General features: G+C 38.2%; 1 protein-coding gene across 1 annotated transcript in view; it reads left to right on the top strand.

The window, feature by feature from the left end:
- Positions 1-26,083, top strand: part of COL14A1 (collagen type XIV alpha 1 chain) — a 250,092-nt gene that overhangs the window by 109,209 nt on the left and 114,800 nt on the right. The window contains exons 20-24 of the mRNA XM_023223077.1: positions 3,750-3,879; positions 7,466-7,588; positions 10,177-10,326; positions 14,771-14,887; positions 22,351-22,497. Coding sequence (XP_023078845.1) covers positions 3,750-3,879; positions 7,466-7,588; positions 10,177-10,326; positions 14,771-14,887; positions 22,351-22,497 — 667 coding nt within the window. The remainder of the gene's footprint in view (positions 1-3,749; positions 3,880-7,465; positions 7,589-10,176; positions 10,327-14,770; positions 14,888-22,350; positions 22,498-26,083) is intronic.

Below are 26,083 nucleotides of genomic sequence, written 5' to 3' on the forward strand. Positions count from 1 at the left end.
CAGTTAAACAAACCTGTAGTAAAAATGAAAAATATTGATAAATTTGGTGGTGCTTATTTGCTGCACAAAACTGTTTTTTTTTTTTTTCTCTTTCTCTCTTTTGCTAGACAGAAGAACCTACTGTAGAATTCTTTAAGTATCAAGCTCATTTAGAGGATTTTAATTAAGTAGGATATGTGCACACTTGATTTACAGGCACCCTCTCAGGGACTCACCTGAGGGTTCTTTGAAAATTTATATCAGTGTTTTATGAACTGTTACTGCAATACAAATGCAATGTATTATGACTGGAGACAGAAAGTGGACTGCATGTAAATTTAGATTATGAAACTAAGGTGGACAGGCAGAGGCACATCTGTATTAAAGTCCAAGGGTCTTGAAATCACATGGGCCAAATGACATCTTAAAATAATAACGTATGGCACAGAAAGACAGATGGCTAAGACATATTATGAAAGCAAGAAAGGAAATGTGTCAAGATAAGAGGAATACCAAACCTTCCTTAACTCTCAAGGCTGATTAAATTTACACAAAGAAATGATAAGCTTGTGTATTGAAGTTGGACAATAGTGTATGTATATGTTATACACTGTGTACTATAACATCATAGACCGAAGTTCAGCTTAAATATATGTAAAACAAAGGGAATTTAATTTACGTTTCCAGTTGAGGTAAATGAAGTGTTTCTATATGTTCTAGATATAATTATACCTATCAAATATTTCTAGATTAAAAAAAATCTTTGAATTCCTAGAAATAAAATTGTAGTACCTGTCACATATTTTATAAGGATTGACTTTCAACTCTGTCTTGGAATGTGGAGGAGTGGCAATGACATTGCTATACATTTTGTTTTCAGGATAGGAAGGTCTCTCATTTATTTTAAAAGGCTAGTCAGGATTTCAGAATTTTCTAGAGCCTAAGTATAAAAATCTGTAGCTCTAACCTGAATTCTGGGTTGCAAGAATATGTCTAGAGGAAGAATACTCAAAGTGTGACTCAGTCTGCTACATGACTACATGATAAGTTCAGATATTAAGATTAACATTTTAGAAACCTTGATAGCCATTTGACATTACTGCAACAACCTGAGAACATGATCACTTTTCTAACCACTTGGTTTTATCGTATTTTACAAATACTGGTCTGCAATGGATGGGAATTAAAATGACACCACCACCACCACCACCTAGTCCTTCACCACAAAGAGTTTGAGAATCACTGTGTAGAACTGAACTTCATAAGATGGGAACACAGCAAGATACAAGGAATCCTCTTTCTACTGCAGGAACAGCTGGTTGGATGTGGTCCAGGTTGCTCTGAAAAGCTTTGGGTGATATTAGGGCCAGACCTGAAAATCCATTTCTGAAAAAAAATAAAAGCATGAAGCTCACTAGTTATATTTGCATCCCACCTGACCATGAACATTTTTTACAGAATTGTTTTATAAATAAAACCAGCATCTGTTCTGACCTGCAGCATTTGTTTTTAGTAGGAGCACATTTTTTTTACTTTGTCCAAACAAGCAGAGGCCAGGCAAGAGGAACTTTGCATACCCAAGAAGCAGAGATTGCTTTTTACTCTTGAGAATGAGTATCAATAGAGTAAGAAAGTTCAAGTGGTGCAGTCATGTGGAGTAGAGGACAAAGGCCCAGACAAGATTCTTGGGTTTCAGAATGGCTCTTTTACCCAATAGCCCTATGGACCTCACTTTTCTCATCAGTGAAATGAGTGTGACGATACCCCGTATTTCAAAAGGAGGTAGTGAAGATTAAGTGAATTATAGATTGAGAATTCCTAATCCTAAAATTCAAAATCTGAAATGCTCCAAAATCCAAAACGTTTTGAACACTGACATGATGCTACAAGTGGAAAATTTCACATAGAAGTAATTAACACAAACTTTGTTTTATGCACAAAATTATTAAAAATATTGTATAAAATTACCTTCAGATTATGTATATAAAGTATATATGAAATGTAAATGGTGTGTTTAGACTTGGGTCTAATCCCCAAGATACCTCCTTATGCATCTACAAATATTCCTGAATCTAACAAAATCTCAAATCCAAAACACTTCTGGTCTCAAGCATTTCTGATAAGGTTTACTCAGTCTGCATATGCTATATCAGAATGCTTACAGCAGCACCTGGCACATAATAATTGCTAGGTAAGGGAGACTTCTTACTATAAATCACAGCAACTACTCCTGTCAAGCTAATGAGTCTTCTAAAACAGTCACACTGCTTTTTAGGATTCCATGAACTACATTTAATTGGTTAATTCCAAGACCATGTGCTTCTCAGTTTGAAAGAAGACATTATTTAACATCAACATGGGTGGTTTGCTAGATGGACAGATTGAAATGAATGCCCAGGCTCTGCTTCAGCTGGGTTACATTTAAGAGAAACACCCTGAGGGAAGCTATGTTGATGGAGTAATACAAGTCAGGGCAACCTCAATCCTTCTCTTACCCTTTCTTAGTGCTAGGGCCGCCTAACTCATTCTGGAATAAAGCAGAGCTCCTTTGTAAATATCTCCTTCTCAGGACCCCGAGTCCACACATCAATTCAGACCTGTGCATTTCAATGGCCCTTTCCGATGAGGAGCAAAATCATATTAATCTCACATAAAATCACCTAATTTAGATTTCCTTGCTTCATATTTAAAATAATTGCTTTTAAAGCTTAGCAATATCTTAGCAACAGCTGCTTCTGGGTTCAACTCGAGGCTTTCTAGGGCTTATTCCATGATTTATAGGTTCCTTCCTTCATCCAGAAGGAGACAGCATCGCCCTTTGCCTGCTGGCATTTTACCCAGCACTTGAAAAGTAACTCCAGCTGTCCTGGTCTTGTGACTCCCTTAAACCCGTTTGAGTCAGTTCTTACATCCTAGCACTTTTCCAGCCATGATTAAGTTCTTTAAATGGCCCGGTGATGGGCCAGCTCCTCACTCCTGGAGCACAGACAGAAAGTTTTGTGGTTTTAGCACTGAGAACATGTGGCTTTTCTGGTCCAGACGATTCTTTTCGAGGTGGCAGAGTTCACACAGCCACCACATGGCGCCCTGCACTCACTTGTGCGATGTCAAACCCACTGCTCCTTTTCTTTTTTGTGGGGACAGCCTTTTAGACACAGAGTGATGGTGATTCTAGATTGAGGAAGACAACTCCTTTCAGAAATAAAAAAGCTGCACCATTTTTTAGTGTTGCTGGTAAATATGCTTCAGCTCAAGAAAACTTGGCTTTAATGTGTGGTTCTGTTGCTCTTGGCTAGGGTCCATCCTTTCTAACTGAAAGAAGAAAATGCTGGGGTCTGATTATCTCTGAAGCAGGAAAGAATGGAGGGCTGACTTTGCAAGAGGATACTTAAGTAAAACAAAAAATGATAAGCAGCAGGCTGGATTATAGAATGAACTCTCCCAATCCATAAACACCTGCTATCTAAACAGGCCATTATTCTCTCTTCTGGATACTTTACAAATGCCAAGAAGATGTTGAGAGAAGAATATTCCTTAGAGCTTAAAAGCATCAAATTTAAACCTTCTGTATTAGTGATTATAAACTAAGGGTTACTATGATGGGAATTTCAAGGAGAAATGCTTTTGCACGAATGCCCTTTCTTTTCTCCTCACTCTCAAAGCACATCTGTTTGCTTTTGATTGTTTCAAAATGTGTAAAGTTGTGCTTCATTAGCAAATCAATAGAAACAGGTCTCACTAAGACTGTGGTCCTTTGCTTTTTTGTTCAGGTTATGGTGCCTGGAAGCCAGAACAATCTCCTTCTGAAGCCTCTGCTTCCTGATACTGAATACAAAGTCACAGTGACTCCCATCTACACAGATGGAGAAGGCGTCAGTGTCTCTGCTCCTGGGAAAACCTGTAAGTGAAGCTTTCTCCCTTTAGATATAAGCTGACTTGTCCCTTGTAATGCACCCTGAAAGATACAGTAGATTGCAGTGAAGAAACTAAAAGATTTGGAAACAGGAAATCTGTCTGCATCCTGTCTTTACATACACAAGCTATGTGACTTTGAGCAAATTGCTTAAATGTTCTGGGCTGCAGTTTCCTTTTCTGTGGAAGTAAAGACTTGAAAAACCACTAGATCTTTCTCTTCCAGAGTTTAATTCATCAAGGTCCTGTTGATTCATCAAAATGTATTCTGAGTGCCTAATTTCTCTTCACCTAACAGGTGTGCTCTAGTCCAAGCCACACTCTCTCTTTTATTTTTGTTTTATTTAATTAATTTACTTTTATTTCCATAGATTTTTTGGGAGCAGGTGGTATTTGGTTACATGAGTAATTTCTTTAGTGGTGATTTGTGAGATTTGGGTGCACTCATCACCTGAGCGGTACACACTGAACCCAACTGGTGGTCTCTTATCCCTCATCCCCTTCCCACCCAATCCCCTGGAGTCCCCAAAGTCCATTGTATCTTTCTTATGCCTTTGCATCTTCATAGTTTAGCTCCCACTTATAAGCGAGAACATGTGATGTTTGGTTTTCCATTTCTGAGTTACTTCGCTTAAAATAAGTCTCCAGTCTCATCTGGGTTGCTGAAAATGCCATTAATTCATTCCCTTTTATGCAAGCCACCCTCTCTCTCATCCAGATGAGTGTCCTAGCCTCCTGTGAGGTCTTCCTGCTTCTACTCATGCTATCTCCTATTCTTCTCATAGCAGCTTGAGGAGGTTTTCAGCAGATAAATGATCTGCACCTCTGTTCTAAGCCTCCCAATGGCTTCTCATTGTACCCAGGATAAAATCCTACGTCCTTCTGTGCCTTGCAAAGATGAACCTACCACCTAGATCCTGCTGATCTCTTTGATCTCCCCTCCTGGCCATTTTCCCAGTCATACCTCCCCTTCTGCCCTCCACTGGACTCTTTGAAGTTGTTCCTGCCCTAGGCCCCATGCCCTAGCAATTCCTTCTACATGGAATATGCTTTCCCAGATGTTTGCATGTCAGAATTTTTCTGGTCATCCTGGTCTAAGCTCAACATCACCTCCTCAGCTTTTTCTGGCCACCCCATGCAAAGTATCCCCCACTGTCTATGATATTATCATTTTTTGTTTGTTGCTTTTGGTCATATCATGGCACTAATTACTCTCTGGTGTTTTCTTATTTATTCATGTATTTGCTCACTGTCTGTCTCCCATCCCTGGAAGGCAAGCACCATGAGGGCCTGGGTCCTCATCAATACTGTTCACTTCTGCATGCCAAGCTCCTATGGTGCTGGGTGGCACAGAGGAGGCGTCATGCAACGCTTGTTTAAGAAGGATTGACCATGGTCCTCAAATGAGAAAGATGCACGAAAACCCTTGATTAAAGCATTACAGTGTCTTAGTTGTCTTCATTATTGACTGATTGTCTATTCTTGCATAAAGACTGCTCTAGAACTTAATGGCTTAAAACAGTGACCATTTTTTAAATCACATCTCACAATTGTGTGGGTCAGGAAATTGGGCAGGACTTGCTGGGAAATTCTGCTCCACATGGGATTGATCCATGTCACCTGGTGGTATTCGTTTGAGGGTTGAGCTGGTGTGGAGAGTACAGGACAACTTTACCCACATGTCTGGCATCTTGGTGGGGGTGGCAAGCAGCCTGGACCCAGCTGAGTCCCTCTCTCTCTCCATTAGTCTCAGAGCTTCTCCATGTGGTCTTTCCAGCAAAGCAGTCTTATTTCTTATATGTCAGCTCAGGACTATAACAGCAAGAGTTCCAAGAGGCATAAAATGGAAACTGCTAGTGTATCTTCTACTGCAGTCTATTTATTGGTCAAGGTAGTCATAGAACCCACCCAGATTCAAAGAAACAGTCATAGCCCTACCTGTCAATGGAAGGAGGGTCAAAAACTCTGTGACCATCTTTATCCATCATAATTACCAAATGGTGACATGTGGTTAGGTTCAAAATGGTGTCAAGGGCTGAATTCTGTACCTGGGCACTGAAGTGTGGAGTTTTCAACTAAGTTTGTGAAAATCATTAAAATTGTGAAGCCCAGAATCCTGATTCTACTCAGCTAGTCAAATAGATATCATCTCCTCATTTAACAGTGCTGGCATCACTCCCTCCTCCCACACTTATGCCGTGTGCCTCCACCCAGACTCCCACCAAGCCTGCACATTTTGCTAAACAGCACCCAGAGTATTGTGAGTCCTCAGAGCTGCTATAGTTGTTTCCTCAGGGGACATGAGGAAGGAAAGAAGGAAAACAGAAGAGTAGAGCTGTAGGGAGAGTTCAAACTTTTCACTCCACCTTTACCTCTATATTGGCATCTTGATTTGGTTTATGCACTGGAATTTCTAGCATATGTTGATATGTTGCTGCTAAATAAATGTTTGAAAACCAAAACCACAGACTTAAGCAACAATTAAAGAAGACATCAAGTAGTATTTTACCTAGCAAGGTAAATACTTGCTATTATTTATTTATCTTTAAATAAAAACTATTTAAAGATTATTAGTATGAAAATAGGGCCTAAATCTTATTACAGAAATGCCATTACATCTTAACAGTCTTTATATAGTAAAATTATTTTGAAGTATTTGTGGATGATCTAAGCATGATTAAGCAGTGGCTAACACAACTTAAGTTTTATTAACAACAAAATGATAATGACAGAATGCATACAAATTTATAATAGTCCTCCATATAAATGACTATAATGTTTTGATAAAAAATGGATAAGTAATAATATAAAACTTCAAACAATATAGGAAATATGAAGATGAAAGCAAAAAAAAAATAAGAAACTTACCTCTGAGAATAATCACCATTAACATTCTATGAACATGCCCCCAATATTGCTGTTCACATATACTTAGTGGAACAGAGTGGCACGGAGACAGACATTTCTAATAAACACGATTGAATTCAATTATACCTCAAATTAACTGATGAAAGGGGAATGGAAATAACAATGAAAGACTTCTACATTTCAGATAAAAGTGTTTTGTCCTAAAAGCAGTTATTTCCCATATATTTAATATTGAAGGCCAGGCGTGGTGGCTCACGCCTGTAATCCCAGCACTTTGGGAGGCCAAAGGGGGCGGATCACGAGGTCAGGAGATCAAGACCATCTTGGCTAACACGATGAAACCCCGTCTCTACTAAAAATACAAAAAATTAGCCAGATGTGGTGGCATGTGCCTGTAGTCCCAGCTACTTGGGAGGCTAAGGCAAGATAATTGCTTGAATCCAGGAGGTGGAGGTTGGATCGTGCCACTACACACCAGCCTGGGTGAAGGAGTGAGACTCTGTCTCAAAAAAAAAAAAAAAAAAAAAAAACAACAAAAAAACAACCACAGACTCTCAAAGGCTTCTCATTGTGTGTTTCAGTGTACTTTCACTTTTAAATATTTTTAATTTTGTGGCAAGATGTCTTATATTTTGGTGGCAACAGTGTGGGACATACAGAAGGAAATTACAGTGAATCCCTGTTTTTCCTTTTCTTTTCTGCTCAGTGCCATCCTCAGGGCCCCAGAACTTGCGGGTGTCCGAGGAATGGTATAACCGGTTGCGCATTACGTGGGACCCCCCGTCTTCCCCGGTGAAAGGCTATAGAATTGTCTACAAACCTGTCAGTGGTAAGTAAGGCTTTGTAAATAATATTGATACCATGAGTAGTCACTTAAAATGTCTTTTAAGATAAATTGTTTTCTTATAACACTTTATGTTTAGTTGTATTTTTTAAAGAAGTAGGGAGAAACTCTTACTTGTTTTGGAAAAATAAAGTGTTTTAGTATGGTTAGCGATAAGGTAGATATTATCAGGATGATGAAGCTATGACATGACATAGAAAACTACTGGGCACATCAATTAGAAGAATATATATTGGGTATATACTTGACCTAATCATACCCTAGACCAGGAATCAATCTAAGGAGACCTTGACTTTATAGGAAGCTTTTATGTTCAATGAAGATGTAAGTTCTAAACATTTGGAATTTTGGATTTCAAAGTTCTCCTCTACCTCTTACTTCTTGGATTAGTTGGAAAAATTTCATTTACCAACTTCTTAGTCTCCCCAGTTTAGAAATGATATGGGGGGGAACTCATCACAGTAGTAAAATGCTTTTCCACCAGTCGCTTAGCCACCTCCATAAGAGGATCCCTCTCACCTCTACCTCCCACATCATTATGTCTTGAAGGCATGAAAATGATCCAAGTAGAAAGCAATCGCACCCTTGGTCTGTATGCCTGTGAAGAGGAGACCGTGTGCACCAGCACCTCTTACAGTGCTATCTCCCCATTCTTAGCAATCTCACGAAGTTTAAACAGGAGACTAGAATTGATGTTATTAGAGTCTTCTCAGTTTTCTAGACCTGGGCCTGCAGTGCTCTAGTTATTCAGCAGAAAGGACATCTCCAATCATTTGTCTTAATTTGGCAGGAAAATTTTAAAAACATTCTTAGGGTCATTAAAACATTTTCTGCTGTCTGGGTGTGGTGGCTCATGCCTATATTCTCAGCCCTTTGGGAGGCTGAGGAGGGTGGATTACTTGAGTCCAGGAGTTTGAGACCAGCCTGGGCAACATAGTGTGACCCTGTCTCTACAAAAAATACAAAAATTAGCCAGGTGTGGTGGCATGCACCCATAGTCCCAGCTACCTCGGAGGTTGAGGTGGGAAAATTGCCTGAGCCCGATAAGTCAAGGCTACAGTGAGCTGTGATCACACCACTCCAGCCTGGGCAACAGAGCAAGACCCTGTCTCAAAAAATAAAAGTAAAATGTATGCCCTTTCTGCCTTCAAAAACTCCATTAGTCTCAATTTTTCATCTGAGATGTGGTTCTCGCCCCATATCAATTTTCAGACTTTTCTATTGTGTCCCATTATCCATGTGCTGTTGTCTTCAGGCCCATGAGACTCAAATACTCCCACCTCTAGTTTCTCCAGACAAGCATCCTTATAACCAGGAAAATAAAATAGTAAGACTAGAACATGGATGCACGAGCCTGCTCCAGGCTCATTGGGATGCATCACCAGTGTTTTTGTCTCTTTGCTTTAGGCCTGAAGCATGCGTTAATTTGTAAGACAACCTTGCTTAATTTGTTCTTTGGATCATTTTACAAATATTGATCAGACTTTCTAAGCACAAAAAGTTTTATTTTAGGCCAGTGGTTCTCAGTTGATATCATTTGCCCCCCAACGGAGACATTTTTTATTGTTACAACTGGTGAGGGAGGACTTGCTCCTGGGATCTAATGGGTACTACTAAACATGCTACCATTGACAGTACTCCTCTGCCCCAGAATAAAGAATTTTTCAGTTCAAAATACCAATAGTGTTGAGGCTGAGAAATCCTGTTTTAGGTCAAGTGGGAGAAATATACATGTATGGTCATTTGCATTGTACGTGTGGGCCATCGCTTGGGACCATCGCTATTGAGTTAACACATACATAGAGAAACATATAAATGTATTGTTGGAAGGGGCCTTCTGGAGGAAAGTGATGAGTATTTTGAGAACGTGTCACTAACTCAAAGCTGTTAAAGAATGAGCATGCATGGGAAGAGGCAGGAGGTAAATAAATTTGTATAGGCTTTAGCAACGAATGTTTTTAAGGCTTCATTAAAGACCCCACTAGATTGAAGAAGAGGTGAAAACATAAAGGTCTGAAAATGCTAGCTAATCAAGGGCCTTGGAATAAGACCATAATCTTATTAAACATCCTAAAAGGTATTAAACATCCTAAAAGGAGTAGATAAAACTAAAGTGGTAACATTGATGCTGGTTCACAATGTGGCAAGGTTTGGCCTAGTCTCCATGATAAAATTTGCTATGACTGCTGCTTGCGTGCCTGCTGGGAACAAAGTTGGTTACCTTAGAAGGGACAATTGAGAATTATTTCTTTAATTGGACAAATTCCTCAATTGCGTATCATGACATAGTACATAACAATATAGCAGATGGTAGACTGTGAGGTGGACCAACTTCTTTGAATAAGCACAAGGATAAAACTATATTTGGGGAAAGGACTAGGTCCCTAAAAATAACCTTTAGTGCAGCAGTTTTTAGAGCTAGATGAGACCAGATTGAAACCTCAACCCTGCTGTCTGCATTCTGTGTAATCCTAGGCAACTGAAAAGCAGTCAAGTGAGTACAATTTGATCTAAGAGTGCTTCTATTTTCCCATATTTTGTTGTAACTAAAATATATCCTCTTTCTTCTTTAGTTCCTGGTCCAACACTGGAAACGTTTGTGGGAGCTGACATTAACACCATTCTTATCACAAACCTCCTCAGTGGAATGGATTACAATGTGAAGATATTTGCCTCCCAGGCCTCAGGCTTCAGCGACGCCCTGACAGGCATGGTGAAAACATGTAAGAGCCATCTACAGTGGCCTCAACCGTACATGGGTTTTGCTTTGTTTCTTGAGATGGAATCTCTCTGTCGCCCAGGCTGGAGTGTGGTGGTGTGATCTTGGCTCACTGCAACATCCGCCTCCAGGGTTCAAGTAATTCTCCTGCCTCAGCCTCTCGAGTAGCTGGGATTACAGGCACATGCCACCACGCCCAGTTAATTTTCGTATTTTTAGTAGAGATGGGGTTTCACCATGTTAGCCAGGATGGTCTCCATCTCTTGACCTCGTGATTCAACCTCCTCAGCCTCCCAAGCACACTGGGTTTTGCTGTTTTGTTTTCACTGTAACTTGTCACTCAACCCCTGCTTCCATTTGGTCATTCATTTTTCTTTTCCTCCATGTTGTCCTTTATGGATGGTGTTTCAGGGAAAGAAAGGTGTGCTGTATATTCGGGGTAGTTCGGAGTCCTGGTTGACAGGCGGGATGTCAGTACCTGGCTTTCAAGATTGCAGATAGGATTTCCTTCTGAAAAATCTGTGTTGGCATTTTTCAAATTAAGTGAAATTTTCCAAACAGCCTGTAGCCCAAGATGACCAATGTCAAAGTTGGAGCAGGAAGAGGTTTGTCTTTTCTCAGAGGGGTCACTCCACCCCCTTGCACATGCACACATGCCATCCATCAAAAGTACATGCCATCCCATTCTCAGCACTTCCTTCTCTACTCCTTTGAGGGTTTTCATGTTGTCTGCACACCATCTGGGACTTCTCATTGACGTACACCACTCCCAGACACCCACGCATTAATCAGTGTTTTCCAAATTCCAGCATGTATGTTCCATATTCCTGAAGTTTGTTATACCTCCGCATGATCTGTTTGTTTATATGAATTGACTTACAGTTTTTGACCTAAATACTTTTCAAAATCCATGTAATTACCCTAAACAGAAAATTAGTATTTTTATTTTTTAATATATTAAAAAAATTTCTGCTCTACTAGCTTTTTAGTTAAATATTCTAAATTTTCATAGATACCCTAGAGATTTCCATATGAATCCTTAGCTTATTCCAGTCTACCTTAAATTACTGCTTTTTGGCTTAAGGATTTTTTAACAATGTATAATACCTTCTTCCTTTTTGCTACTCTTTTTCTATCTGTTTTGTAATTCTATTGTTATAAACCCCTCAAGATATTGTTGTTGTTTCAAATACTCACTATTCTTTCATTTTTTTCTAGCTTTATTGAAGTATAATTGGCAAATAAAAATTGTATATATTCAAGGTGTAGATACACAGATCTGCAATCTTCAGTGTGATGATTTATGTTTACAATGTGTAATGATCACAATCAAATAATTTTGATACATTTTATTTTCTTTTTTGATAGTCAAACGACATCTTTATTTTATTTTATTTTATTTATTTTAAAAACTTCAATATCTCTTGGGGTACAAGGGGTTTTTGGTTACATGGATAAATTCTCTAGTGGTGAATTCTGAGATTTTACTGCACCCGTCACTGGAGCACTGTATACTGTCCCCAATCCATACTCTTTTATCCCACACTCGCCTTCCAAACCTCCCCTTTTAGTTCCCAAAGTCCATTATATCACTCAAGATTTTTAATCACATTTTAAAATACACATTAAAGATAACACGTAAATGACCAAAATACAAGTGGTTTGGCTATGTGCTAATAAAAATAGTCCTGAGTGCAATCAACAACACATGCCCCACTCTTGAGATCGTAGTCACGTTATTATCGAAAGAATAAGCCTCAAATCTGCTACTTGTTAGCGTGGCCTTGGGCAAATTGCTTAACTTCCCTCAGTCCAGGCTTTTTCAATTCTAAAATGAAGATAATAATAACCATTGTTCAGGCAAATTGTGAGGATCACAGAGAAAAAATGTATGTAGCACGCTTATCGTGTGGCAAATATTCAATGAATAACCACTATTATTATTGTAATGATTGGGCTTTATGCCCTTGGCCTATATCTTACCCTCATCCCTAATAAATAATTAATCTAATCAATACTGTCAGGCAAAAGTGGGCCATATATTAAGCCAGACCTCAGCGCCCCCCGATTGCATGTACGGCCAGCACTTTTACAGAAGAGGTGTCCTGAATTCTCTGTCATGGAATATCTTGAGACCTTAAAGGCTAGCTAGTGAATAAATGTATCGTAAAGGAAATAGTCTCCATCTTCAACAGACCTAGGAAGCCTTTGACTGTGGTTCTGATCTTGTGCTTGGCTGTTGATGTGACACTGTTGTGGCTTCACTAATGAAACCTCCAAGTATTTCCTCTGTTTTGCTCCTGTAGCAACCTCACAGCCTTCCTTAGTTACACCACAGCACCCCCTATAGCTGGGATTACAAGCATGCGCCACCATGCCTGGCTAATTTTCTGTTTTTAGTAAAGACAGGGTTTCACCATGTTGGTCAAGCTGGTCTTGAACTGCTGACCTCAGGTGATCCACCTGACTTGGCCTCTCAAAGTGCTGGGATTACAGGAGTGAGCCACCACGCCTAGCACTATGATTTTTTATTGGTCTCTCTTCTCCCCAGTCTTTCTTGTCTTTTTCCATCCTCTTTTCTCTGCTCCCTCTTCAATTTTGTTTCCCCTTTCTTCTCTCCCTTAATAAATATATTGAGCATTCCAAACATATTTTAAAAGACTGAGATTGTTGAATTGTTTTACATTCTTGTCCTTAAAATATAAATTAAGTGGGTTTATTATTTATTCTCTTTCTCCCAAGCAAAAGAAAACCTCCCACAATGGCAAACAAATTAATATAAGGTATTTAAAAAATATTTTGTGTGGTTATATAAATCATTAACATTGATAAAAGTTATGTAAATCAGGGCCGGGTGCAGTGGCTCACGCCTGTAATCCCAGCGCTTTGGGAGGCTGAGGCAGGTGGATCACCTAAGGTTAGGAATTTGAGAACAGCCTGGCCAACATGGTGAAACCCTGCCTCTACTAAAAATACAAAATTTAGTCGGGTGTGGTGGTGGGCGCCTGTAATCCCAGCTACTCAGGAAGCTGAGGCAGGAGAATCGCCTGTACCCGGGAGGTGGAGGTTGCAGTGAGCTGAGATTGTGCTACTGCACTCCAGCCAGGGTGACAAGAGCAAGACTCCATCTCAAAAAACAAAACAAAAAAAGTTATATAAATCAATTAACATTCATGTCATTTGTTTTTGTTAGGGGAAAGAGATATTGTTTAATTGGCTTTAGGAAAAAAGTCTTCTTTTCTTCTGTAACAGAAAGGAACAGTGTAAATGTGTAAATTGTAGTTAAACAAGATTATTTTTACCACCTTGAAAAGATAATTTCAAGGTATTTTTATTTGTGAGTAAGCTAAGAGAGAGAGAGAAATAATAGAAAATGATATGAATGGAAGTCAGAGGTCATTAGGAAAAGTAAATATGTTGATTTTCTGCTTGGATCCAAATGATAAACACTGGCTACCTACTTTTCTATTGTCTTGTAGAAACAATATTTTACTGCCTCCCCAGACAACCATGTTTGCATATCACAGTGTCTAAGATTAATAGGAACCTATGTATTTTTAAAATAATTTGTGTTATCTGTGTAAAATCTTTTATTTTTAAATTTTCAACAGTGTTTATTCAATCGTGTTTTGAAGACCAGTCCTTGTAAAACTGCTCCCGTTTGCAGAACACTTCCATTTTGACTATTTCACTCTTCTCTTTTTAAGCCATGGCTGTCTCATTGGTTGATAAGTACATACTGTATTTACTTTTTTATTATACAAGTATTACGTGTTTATTGTGTAATATTTAGAAAACACACAAGTATATAAAGGGGATAAGATTGAAAATTACCCAAAATTTCATCATCGTTTGCATCTGGTCTTTTTGCTATGACTGTGTACTTCCTCTTCTATTTAAAATGCAGACAGGGCCAGGTATGCTGGCTCACACTTGTAATCCCAGCACTTTGGGAGGCTGAGGTAGGCAGATGGCTTGAGCTCAGGAGTTTGAGACCAGCCTGAGCAACATGGCGAAACACTGCCTCTACAAAAAAAAAAAAAAAAAAAAATAGCTGTGTGTAATGGCATATGCCTGTGATCCCAACTACTCGGAAGGCTGAGGTAGGAGGATTGCTGGAGCCCAGGAGGTCAAGGTTACAGTGAGCTGAGATCATGCCATTGCACTCCAGCCTGGGCTACAGAGCAAGACCCCGTCTCAAAACGAACAAACAACAAACAAATAAGAAACATAGCAGACAGACCACATCATGCATAATGTTTTGCAATCTGTTTTCTCAAGTCATAAAACATTTATCTTTTGTACACTAACTCATTGTAAATTGATGGATTTCCCAGCTCTGAGTATGCAGCTTTGAATGAAAATTGTTCCAGAAGTTAATTTCAGATTCAGGGATGTTTGTGGTGTTGTCTGCAGTGTAATACAGTTATGTTTCCATTTCATTCCAGTGTTCTTGGGTGTTACAAATCTCCAAGCCAAACACGTTGAAATGACCAGCTTGTGTGCCCACTGGCAGGTACATCGCCATGCCACAGCCTATAGGGTTGTTATAGAATCCCTCCAGGGTGAGTACAATCCATCACTTATGTTTTTGTCAAGCATTTGTGTATTTGGTTCTTTGCACACCGCTGTGTACAACACACAAGTGGCATTAGACAACAGCCCTCTTGTCGAGGAAGCAATTTGTACTGGTCAGTCATGCTGCATATAGAGTCTGACTGGTTGGTAAGCGAATTATTAACCCTCTGCAAACCTCCCTTTTCCTTATCTGGTAATGGGTATAACCATAGTGCTGATTTTTTAGAGTTCTGTGAAGATAAAACTGAGATATTCCACATGAAGCATTTGCAACAGTGCTTTGTGCACTGAAAGGACCCCAAAAATGTTAGCAGCCAGATAGCCAAGACTAGCATACATTAAAATTATATTGTGCTCTAATTTGGGTAATCACTCTCTAGGGACCAAGTTTAAATTTAATGTTTTTCTTAGTGTTTCTTTTTCTTTTGGGGATAACTGGTGAACCACAAACCCTCATTACAGAGATTTAACGTATCTATACCATCATGAACAAGTTCTTCAGCGTTACAGTTCTCACGTACATCCCCAATTTGGGACTTTGTTCCAAAGCTGAAACAGTAAAAATGTCTCACTCTCTTCATTAAAAATTTTGAGAACAACAACAAATGCCTGATTCCCCAAAAATGAATATCTAGAGCCAGTTTATCATCTTTTCCCAATATCAGCATGGACACTATTCAGAAGATGAATCAAATAATATACTTAATCAGATTTATAGAAACAATAGAAAAGATATGTTTTGTTATTTTATGGGATTATAGGAGATGCTAAAGAATCCCAAATGATTTTTTAAAATCTTCCAAACGTGGGAGTAAAATTGTTAAAAATGTAGCCTATTCTTTCTGGACAAATGATCTTGGTTTCCCCATTTCCGAAAAGCAAGATGACCTAATTATTTCTAGTCCAGATAAGATTGGGTTTAGTAGCCCATATTCCTGACTATAGCTACATTCAAAATCCGTAAATCCCGTTTTTGATACAATCCATAAAGTGGAAAGCATACTTTAGGAGAGCACTGAGAGCATTTGGAAATATGTCCCTCGTAGAATAAGAACTGAGATAGGTGGAACATGCTAGAAGAAATTCCTGCCAATCCCAGGCAAGATATCATCACGATGGACATGCGGCACCACTGCTTCCGTGAATCCCTCTATATGATGTAAGGATCCTTCCAGCCTGACATTGGCTTGACATTTGGGAGTGGTATTAATCTGGAATGAACATTGAGGGAGAGAAAGTCAGGATAAGTCGCATGGATTTTGTGGTTGTGTTAAATATGATTGATGGGATGCCAGAAGTAGATAAAGCACAGGCAGCAATTTGAGAAACAACTATGAAATCTGGAGGAGTTATGTTTCCTATATTTCTATAAGTCACACTTTAATATAGAAGGGTTGACATTTAGTGGTATTTGCTAAGCCTAAGAAAAAATGCTAAGTATAATAATAATCACCCTCCCAAACTAACCCACAATTCTTTTATGTGATTTATCCTTTTATATGATTTAGGAAATTGAAATGAAGGGACATGGGTTCCTGTGGATGTTCATTGCCTTTCATAAAAATTTATAACTATATATGTTGACACAACAATGTATAAAAACTGGCTTTATCAATGGAATCAGTAATATTCGTAGCTTTTTAAATTAAATGCTTTAGTTTAGCATATTTGCAAAGCAGCCTTGAGAGTTTTATCAGAGGATATGATTGATTTGTCTGATAATACTGATCTGATCATCTAAAACCACAATAAGCTCTTTCTGAAGCCAAGATCTTTGCTTGCAAGCAAATGAGTCCACATTTGCTTTTTATCTTCAAGTTAAGTGAACTTGTACTCCCTCAGTATTATTTTCAGGCTGCCAGAAATGTTTTCAGCTGAACCTCTATGGTCTTAGTTGAACAAGAATGAACAAAAGTATTGTTCAGTTTACTTCTCATCAACATTTGTTGCTGAGAGATTAGATTTATGAAAAAAATTAGCCCACCTCTCATTCACCCAGTTGTCTTACTAAATATTATTTATCAGCTGGACGGCAAGATTCTAATTGACAACTTGAAAAGGAATGTTTGATGGAGGAGTGAGTGTGAGGGTGGCAGTGGGAAATGTGTTTAGATATTTTAACTCACACAATTCAGAGCAAGGAATAGTCTTTCTACTTTAGAACGGAGAAGAATTAGGTTGAGTTTCATTATCATACAGAGGAATGTGATCACCATCCTGATTACTACCTTTAAAGGACTTGTGGTAAGATGCCTGTTCTTCCACAGGCAGATGAGTCTCAGACTCTCAGATGTTTTGACTGTAATATTGGCTACATATGCTGTCTCTGTGGAAATTTCAGTCTTTCTATCCCAGGCAAAGGAGATACTAGGAATAAATGAGACCCAATTTCCCTATGTGTTGGAGTAAAGCTTTATCCCAGTTGACCTCTTTCTGAATGCCTCGCTCAAATCCTTACAGTTTGATGGGTAATTTTTTCCAGTTTTTTTCCACATATTTTTTCATAGCTTGAGCATGTGCATTTTTATTCTGAGAATAAGTCAGTGATGAAGTCTCCACTGTAACCACAACCGCTGGTCAACTTTCTTCTCCGGGCTTCAGCTTCTGTAAAATTATTTCATTTGCGTCTATTAACTGAGACAATAACTGGAAATTTGCAAGGTTTTATAAGTAGAATAGCCACACTGTATCATTCAGGCTTGTTTATTAATACTCACAGAAATCTAGATAAACTTAAGCCAAAGGGTCAATTTATTGGCTAGTATACTAAGAAGTCCAAAAGTCTCTGGCTTCAGGCACATCTGGACCTAGGTGTTCAATGTTCTAGAGATAAAGTCTTGCTCCTTCTTGTATTCTGCTTTCCTCTGCCTTCATTTTCAGTCAGGCTCAGTGAGTCAGATCCAGAATTACATTCTCCCAGCTTCCACCTTTAACAGTCTTGGTGAAAAGAGAGCTTCTCTTTCTCAATAGTTCCAACAGAAGTCCAGGAACTGAGTCATATTGGCCTGGTTTGGGTCACATGCCTCTAAATCTGTCATTGAGTGCAAGGGCATGAAATAAACTGCCTGTTTGGACTGAGTTGCCTTCCACCCCTGTATCTGGTGCTGGTGGCAGGAGGTGGGGGTGTTATTCAATCCTCCCCAAACCATAAAGACCAAGAGTGTAGAGGAATGGATGCAAAGAAAGAGATTTCAGATACAAGACAGGCAAAAGCAACAGATGTCCTTTACCCATGTAAATATTATGACATTTTTATGGCCAAGAAAAAAAAGATTACCAGAAGGACAAGGTCTTCTCAGGAAAGACTGAAACAAAATCTGCTTTTGACTCAGTCATCCATTTGCCAAATTAAATGATAGATTTTTGGTTAATTCTAGGACAGTCCAAAGTGAGAGATTTTTGGTTGGTCTTGGGTAATTCAGAGCCCTGTGAGATCCTCCGTTAGTGCTGCAGATGCTCTGGGATTTTATCCCTCTCTTCAGCTGTTTTTGAGTTGCCTTGGCACCTAAGGTTGCCTTCAAATTCATTTATTTATTAATATATGCCACATAGGCCCAAATGCTTTATTCCCACCCTAATCCCCACAGCTTGATGAACTTCTTTGTAACCTGCTTAGATCAGGGTTCAGAGGATTGTCCCACTTGTCCCTATTTAGGTGCTGAGATGTCAGCTTTGCAGTATTATTTATTGAAAAGGATAGAGAATTGCAGCATAATGGAGAGCCTACCTTACCAAAGACCAGGTCCACAAAAAAACACCATATGGAACAAAACCTATGATCAAAATTAAACTTTTTGGAGCAGTGACATTATGATATTCTTTGTTTGCAGAGCTCAATAACTACTTGTAGGACATTTTGGTAAGTCAAGCTGGTGGCGTTATTATCAGCATGATTATAATCTGGAGAATGGATTTAGTCTTGCTTCCTAAGAATGGTGCACAAATAAAGACAGATTTTTTCCCTCTGTTTCAAAAAATAAAATTAACTTCCTGCTTTTGGCATGAGGGGTTGAGGAAATTAGTCACCATTTGGTCAGTTTGAATGTTTTCCTTAAGGCAGAGCCAATAGGCCTGAATTGCATATGCCAAAAGCAACATGGATACACCCCCATTCATGGAACCCCTCTTTGTTAGTATTGGGAACCAAATTGATACTGTTTGCCATTAATCTTATAGTGCTTGTTCCAGTTTTCCAATGTTTATAGCTGTATTATTTTAGCAGTAAGATCTGCTTATATTCTATTTTCAAGGGTCTTTAAAGTACATGAAATAGGAAATGTGACAGAAAAGCGCATTTCTGGAATTGACTCGTGGAGAATCCTCGGAAGGTTTGTGGAGGTAGATCAGTGTGATCCATGCATAACATTCAGGAAATGTTTGTATTACAGGTGGCCCACAGAAGCTTTTAGGAGGCTCTAATGGATAGCTAAGGGTCAAACAAAACAAAACAAAACAGAAAAACAGTTGTTGTGGGATTCTGAGCCTGGAAACCACAGACTAAACTTGGACCTAAGCAAAACAAAACATTGAGTTCGCTAAATTTTACTATCAAACCCGTTTCACATAATTTATAATCTCACAAACACCGTAACAATTTTTAAATGTTATCATTTTTCATAATATATGAACAAGAAATGATTAAAGTTGACAGTATTTTACTTTGAACAAATATATTAATAAAAATTCCATTATAAAGTTCACTTCTGAAACTCTCTAATATTCACAATATATAAAAATAAATTTAAAATTCTATTTAACAAATGGCTTCAATTCAATTATATTTTTAAAAGTCTATATTTGTCCATAGACAAAGTTTAAATAACTATATCATGTTTATTCTGATATATGCATATTATAATATACATATATTTGCTTCAATACATGCGTATCAAAATATAGTTGGAAATTTAACTAGGTTGGATACTTATAAAATAGACAAAATTGTGTAAAATGTTTGCATTTTATAGTTGAAAAAGCAACTGGTATGCTTTTATGCTTTCTAGATTCTGTTTATTCTTCATAAACTGCTCTGCAAATAACATTTTGAAGGAGTGGATAGTTCTTTTTAACCACTAAATAATACGTGTAATATATTTAATCAATGCTGTTTTTCAACACTAGTTTTTCAATCCCTAGAAATAAAGCTTTATGAAGCTTTGATTCAACACATGCAATTTATGGATAAGATGATCAATCTAGAGGGAAATTTGAATAATTGTTTTTTCACGGTAGCAATGATTCCTCCTCTTAATCAGTTGTCCATTGTGGTAAAAACAACAACAACAACGCTCTATGCCTATGGGGAAAACACTTGAAACTCTTCAGTAATGAAAGCCGCCCAAGTAGGCTCTGTGGAGTGATAAAGCACTGAGTCATAAAGATTCCTCATCTGATCTCTAGCCATCATGTTTGCACATTTCATATGCACTCAACAGCTCTCAGATGGTTTCATTTTGGAAAACTATTGATTTCATTTACATTTGCTTAGAATATACCAGTGGAAATTAAAGCAACATCGTCTGAAACTGAGCTTTAGAGTTCTGAATTCAGGGGAATGAGCAGAAGTGGGTCAAGGGGTTGAAATAATATGCTTAGGTAGAAGGAGTAAGATTTAGTATTTGATAGTACTATAGTAGGGAATAGTAGGGAAATAATAGTTAACAATAATTGTATATTTCAAAATAGCTGGAAAAAAAATTGTAATATTCCCAACACAAAAGAAAGATAAATGTTTGAAGTGGTGGATATTCCAATTACCTGATTTGATCATTACACATTGTATAGAGGTATGAAAATATCACACAAACCCCCAAAATATGTACAACTATTATCTACCAGTTTAAACAATCTCAGTTCTGTTAATTAGAATAAGGACTTGAAGAAGTTATTAACTTTTCTGACCTTTAGTTTCATCTCTTTAAATTGGGAATAATTATAAATGTTATAAGAATCAAATGAGATAATACATGTGAATTCCTTAGAATATTGCCTGGCACGTGATAAGCACTCATTAAATGTTGGCTGTTATTATCTTTATTGCTGTTGTTATAATTAAATAGCAAGCACGGAACCTGGATATAATAAACCCTCAAGAAATGATGAATGTAATTAATCCATATTCCTGTCTCAGGACCTAAGGGCCAGCACTAGTTCTTCCAGGAGATGCACATAATTTTGCTATGGACGTACAAACAAAGAAAGGAGCCAATAGTTAGTCAGGTCTCCCGAGTTCTTTGTGCCTCTGTCATGGTGGAGAAAAAGACAGAGGAGGTGCCATGTGAATTGGCTGTGTATGACATATCTCCTTGGTCGATAAAAAATGAACCAGAAATTGAGAGACTGAGTTCTACAGCATATATGGCCCTATGCTATGTAAGCACCATGTTCTTTTTCCTCAATTAAAGGATTTTCAGAGTGGATGCTGGGAATTTGAAGAGGCCCCTCTGAACTCCCTGGGAATGTCTTTTGCGATTGAAGGAAATCACTGGTGTCAGTTAAAAGTCAAGGCTGAGAAGGAGATACTGGGCAGTGTGAGGACTCCTTGGTGATCCCAGGGCTGCTGCAAGCTCTTGCCTGTAGTTGTGGCAGCTTTGAAGACAACCTGGACCCATGGACCAGGGCTTCTAAGATCCATACCTGTATCTTTAGACCACTGCCTAGAAGGGTATCCTCTTGGGTGGTAATAAGTTATATGAGACCAAAAGGAAGTATCTGTTTATGTTATATAACATTGGACTGTGTTCAGAAAATCATACTGAATAAAAAGGAGTTCAGGTTTTAAAAAAATAGGCCAGGAATGGTGTCTCATGCCTGTAATCCAAGCACTTTCAGAGGCCAAGGCAGGTGGATCACCTAAGGTCAGGAATTCGAGACCAGCCTGGCCAACATGGTGAAGCTCCATCTCTACTAAAAACACAAAAATTAGCCACCCATGGTGGTGCATGCCTGTAGTTCCAGCTACTCAGGAGGCTGAGGCAGGAGAATTGCTTGAACCCGGGAGGCGGAGGTTGCAATGAGCTGAGATCGCACCATTGCACTCCAGCCTGGATGACAGAATAAGCCTCCATCTCCAAAAAAAAAAAAAAAAAAAAAGAAAAAAGGGAAAAAAACATGCCCTCACATCTGCACCTGTCCAGAAGATCAGTTAGGATATGTGCATATAATTACATGCATTAATAGTTCTCCATTAAGTACAGAGTTGATCTCAGAAGCCTTTTAATAGTAAACATCATTTTGGGACATATACAATGTGATTTTTCATAGAAAAATACCAGTGAGTGTATTAACTCTTTGGAAGAAGATACAATACTTCAAACAAATGTAACTCATTCTGGCTTTATCTGATGTGGGCTACACATGTGAAGTATTTTAGAAGCAAATCATCTGCCAATGGCTGTGTTTCAAAAATTTCATATGCGTATGTTTTTGTTTTGGTTTGTTTTTATTATAGATACAAAAAAGCAAGAATCAACTGTGGGTGGAGGTACAACCAGGCATTGCTTCTATGGACTTCAGCCTGATTCTGAATATAAAATCAGTGTTTATACAAAGCTCCAGGAGATTGAAGGACCTAGTGTGAGCATAATGGAAAAAACACGTAAGTCATGTGTGTTCTCTCCTGATCCCTCTCCCCATGAACAAACAGAATTTTAGGCATCTTGTTTTGAAAATACCTTATCCAGTTTAGAAAAATATTAGCTATTGCTGTTCAGGAATATACTTAATACAAGTTTTGTTCCTCTTACTCAGTCCCAGAATGCATTGCCTATGGCCCACTGATGTCATCAATATGGGTTTTTTATTTCCATTCTCCATATATGTTTCACAAGAGACTAGAAGTCCACACGATAGTAAAAGCAATTGAGACAATGACTTATATTGTGATCCAGATCCATAAGGAACTTTTGTGGTATGTGGAGTGTGAAATGCAGTTTGAGGACTTGGCTCTGACCTTAAAACAATGGCATATTACCACAGCCATGAGGATGGGAAGGGAGCCAAGATGTTCCAACTAGCTGACCCTAGAGTTACTGTTTGCCTAAGGAGCTCTTGCACTTTTTCCAAGCTGACTGCAGATGTGAGGCACTAAAGGGAAAGGCAAAGTATAAAATTAAAACAAACCTCTTTTAACATGTTCCAAAGAGCAAGGGGAGTGTCAACTTCTTGAAAAGACTTCTAGTCAAAGATTCTTGACCCTGGGTGCACAAACATTAAAATGGTTTGAAAAGTAGTGAATTCTGGGGGACATTTGTGGACTTAACTCAGTATCTTGAATTTAAACTTGAAATTCCAGGAGGATTTGTGTCTGAATAGGTGTTGGGCAGTGGGCTTTCTTGGTGACCCCTCTATCACGTACATGGCATTTAGAAGGGATTACTGCCTGTGTATAGCTCTTCCAGCCTCTCCGGCAGAGGGAAATCATGCACGTGTAACTTTAAAAAAGAGAGGATAAAAGTATAATAAATTAAATCATCTTCTTTTATGTAATACAAAGACTTTATTTCACGACACTTAAATATGCAGTATTTTCATATTCCACTTGTATTTTTGAGGTATAATTTACATGATGTAAAATTTAAGTACCATTTTAAGTGTGCAGTTCAATGATTTTTAGTACATGTAATGAGTTGTATCACCATCCCTACAATTAAATTTCAGGACATTTCCATCAACCCAAAGAACCTTTCCTGCTGTTTGCAGTCAATCTCCTTTCCCACCCTGAGCTTCAGGCAATCTACTTTCTTTTATTATACATTTTCCTTTTCTGGACATTTCATGTAAGTGGAAGTATACCATATGTAGTCTTTTGCATCTGGCATCTTTCACTTAGCATATGTTTTTGTGGTTTATCCATGTTATAGATTGTGTCAGCAGTTTGTTTCTTTTTATTGCTGATTAGAATTCCATCTTATGGATTGTAAATCATATAGTTTTGAAGTTAATAGGAACTTGGTAGTACACAAAACTTGGAGTCAAGTGGTTGGTTTGAGGATCTTGTTCTGCCCCTTTCTAGCATTATGGCTTTGGGCAATTCAGCATCTCTGAGCTTTTCACTCATCAGTGAAATTAACTACTCTCTTGCCTCAAGTGGTGGCAGTAAACAACCAATAAAAGAATACTCATTGAAGAGCTTTTCAACCTGTATGTCATTGAGCAAGTACTTTCTGTTGTTACCATTATTATCTTCTTAAAAGTCATAAACTAAAGGCTAGATCTCACTATCAGGCATGTTTTTTCTGGGCCTTAAGTTTTAAAGTAGTTTTTGAAAAGTCAGAATATCTTGCAACACTAAGTATCTATCTTCATGGCGCCAATCTGCTGGAACCAAGTGCTGTCTGTTTAGACAGTGCGTGTGTGCTTAAGTTTGCTACTGCACCTTAATGTTTACACTTTCTTTGCGCTTATTTATTGCTCACCTGACCCCTAGAAACATTTGTGTTTAGAACCCCTGATCTACTTCAGCTTCTCCTGTCCTTGACCCCACACTGGTTAATTACTAACCTAGGGTTAAATCCAATTTAGATAGCTCTGTTTGATGTAAATGTTTTCCTTATGTTGGAGGCTTCTGTCTTCTTGTAGCTTCTACCCGTTGGCTCTGGTTCAGCCTTTCGAAGCAAGGCAGGTAAAGACTACTCCCTCTTTGAGTGACAGCCCCTCACATCCTTGAAGACAGGGACAATCTGTATGTCACATATAGAATATAAACATGTGTCCCCAGTTCACTGTGATTCTTCTTACCCAAGAGATTCTTTGGCCAGATGTTCTGCCCAGTCATATTAATCTGGCTGCCATACTCTCTTACTGAGTTCATTCTTGATTTATTGACCAGACTTAGGAGATGCCTTGATTTTCCCTATTAAAGAAGATGCACAATTATTAAGATGACTGACTACTTCCACAAATTTTAAAATTCTTTAAATGGCTTTAGAAACATTTTGTGGGGTTTTTAAGAAAGTTTTGCAATCCTAGTTACAAAAAAATTCTCAGTTTTTAAATTTTGTGAGTTTTTAGCTTCAAAAATTACCTTTAAAAATAACGGTGATATATATCCATAATAGTAAAACAGAAATATATAAAGTGCATTGTCAACCTCCCTCTTTCCTTGTTCTTCCTTTTCAGAAATATTTCCTTTTCACCCACATACATATATACATATTTGTGAAAAATAAAAAGCATGTATATATAAAATGTAAAAGGTATGTGTGTGTGTGTGTGTGTGTTTATGTGTGTGTAAGTTTTATTTTTCACAAAAGAGATTATGCCATGGTATTCTGTGACCTATTTCACAAAATAATCATCTTGAAGATTTTTTCATTTAGTAATATATAGTGACCTCATTCTTTTAATGTTGAATCATTTTGTTTAAATTATTTTATTTTATTGGATCTTAAAGTTGGAAGAGACCTTACAACTCACCTCTTAGCCTTCCTGACAATGAAGAAACTACCCTTTATAAAATTCTTGGCAAATGATCAGTCTGCCTGAGCTCAAATCCTTCTAGCTATTTGGTGCTCAGTATCGCCTGAGGCTAGACTTCCCCTCTGTGAATGGCTATGATTAGAGGAGGGTTTTCCTGAGTATTTAACTGGGATAACTAGAATAATTTTCTTAGTTTTTCTTAAGTCTTTAGTGTCAAACAGGAATTAGAAATGAATACATAATAACATTGTATTTTATGTTTGCCTAATGACACCAAAACTTCCTGGTGCTTTGCCACATGAGCTGGAATGAGAATTGATAATCACTCTTCTGATCTAACTGTCCCCAGATCCTTTAACCAAGCCACACCTCTGCAGAGTACGTGGACTTCTCTTCTCACATAATCCAGGTTGAAAAGATCCAAACACACTTTAGCCTGCCAATGTTACGTTTGGTCCTCAAAACCAAAAGACATTTCCAGATGCAGTCTGAGCAGAGCAGAATGAATCAGTCCAAATGAATCAGAGTCCACCGGTGACCAATATCCTGGGGGATGCAGGATGGAAAGGGAAAAGTGCTACTGAGCAAGGATTGATGGTCAGTCATTAGGCAGAATGGAAATGAAGTTTATTGTGTGTGTGAAAGCAGCAGGAGATGAACTTTCAAATGGGTTGGCAGGATTCCTGCCTTAAATCAACATTAGAACCACTTTGTAGTTGACAGTTTGATTTCATTGACTCCTGCTGGGTAAACTGAATGGTGGC

The sequence above is a fragment of the Piliocolobus tephrosceles genome, chromosome 7, assembly GCF_002776525.5.
Source record: "Piliocolobus tephrosceles isolate RC106 chromosome 7, ASM277652v3, whole genome shotgun sequence".
Taxonomy (NCBI): domain Eukaryota; kingdom Metazoa; phylum Chordata; class Mammalia; order Primates; family Cercopithecidae; genus Piliocolobus; species Piliocolobus tephrosceles.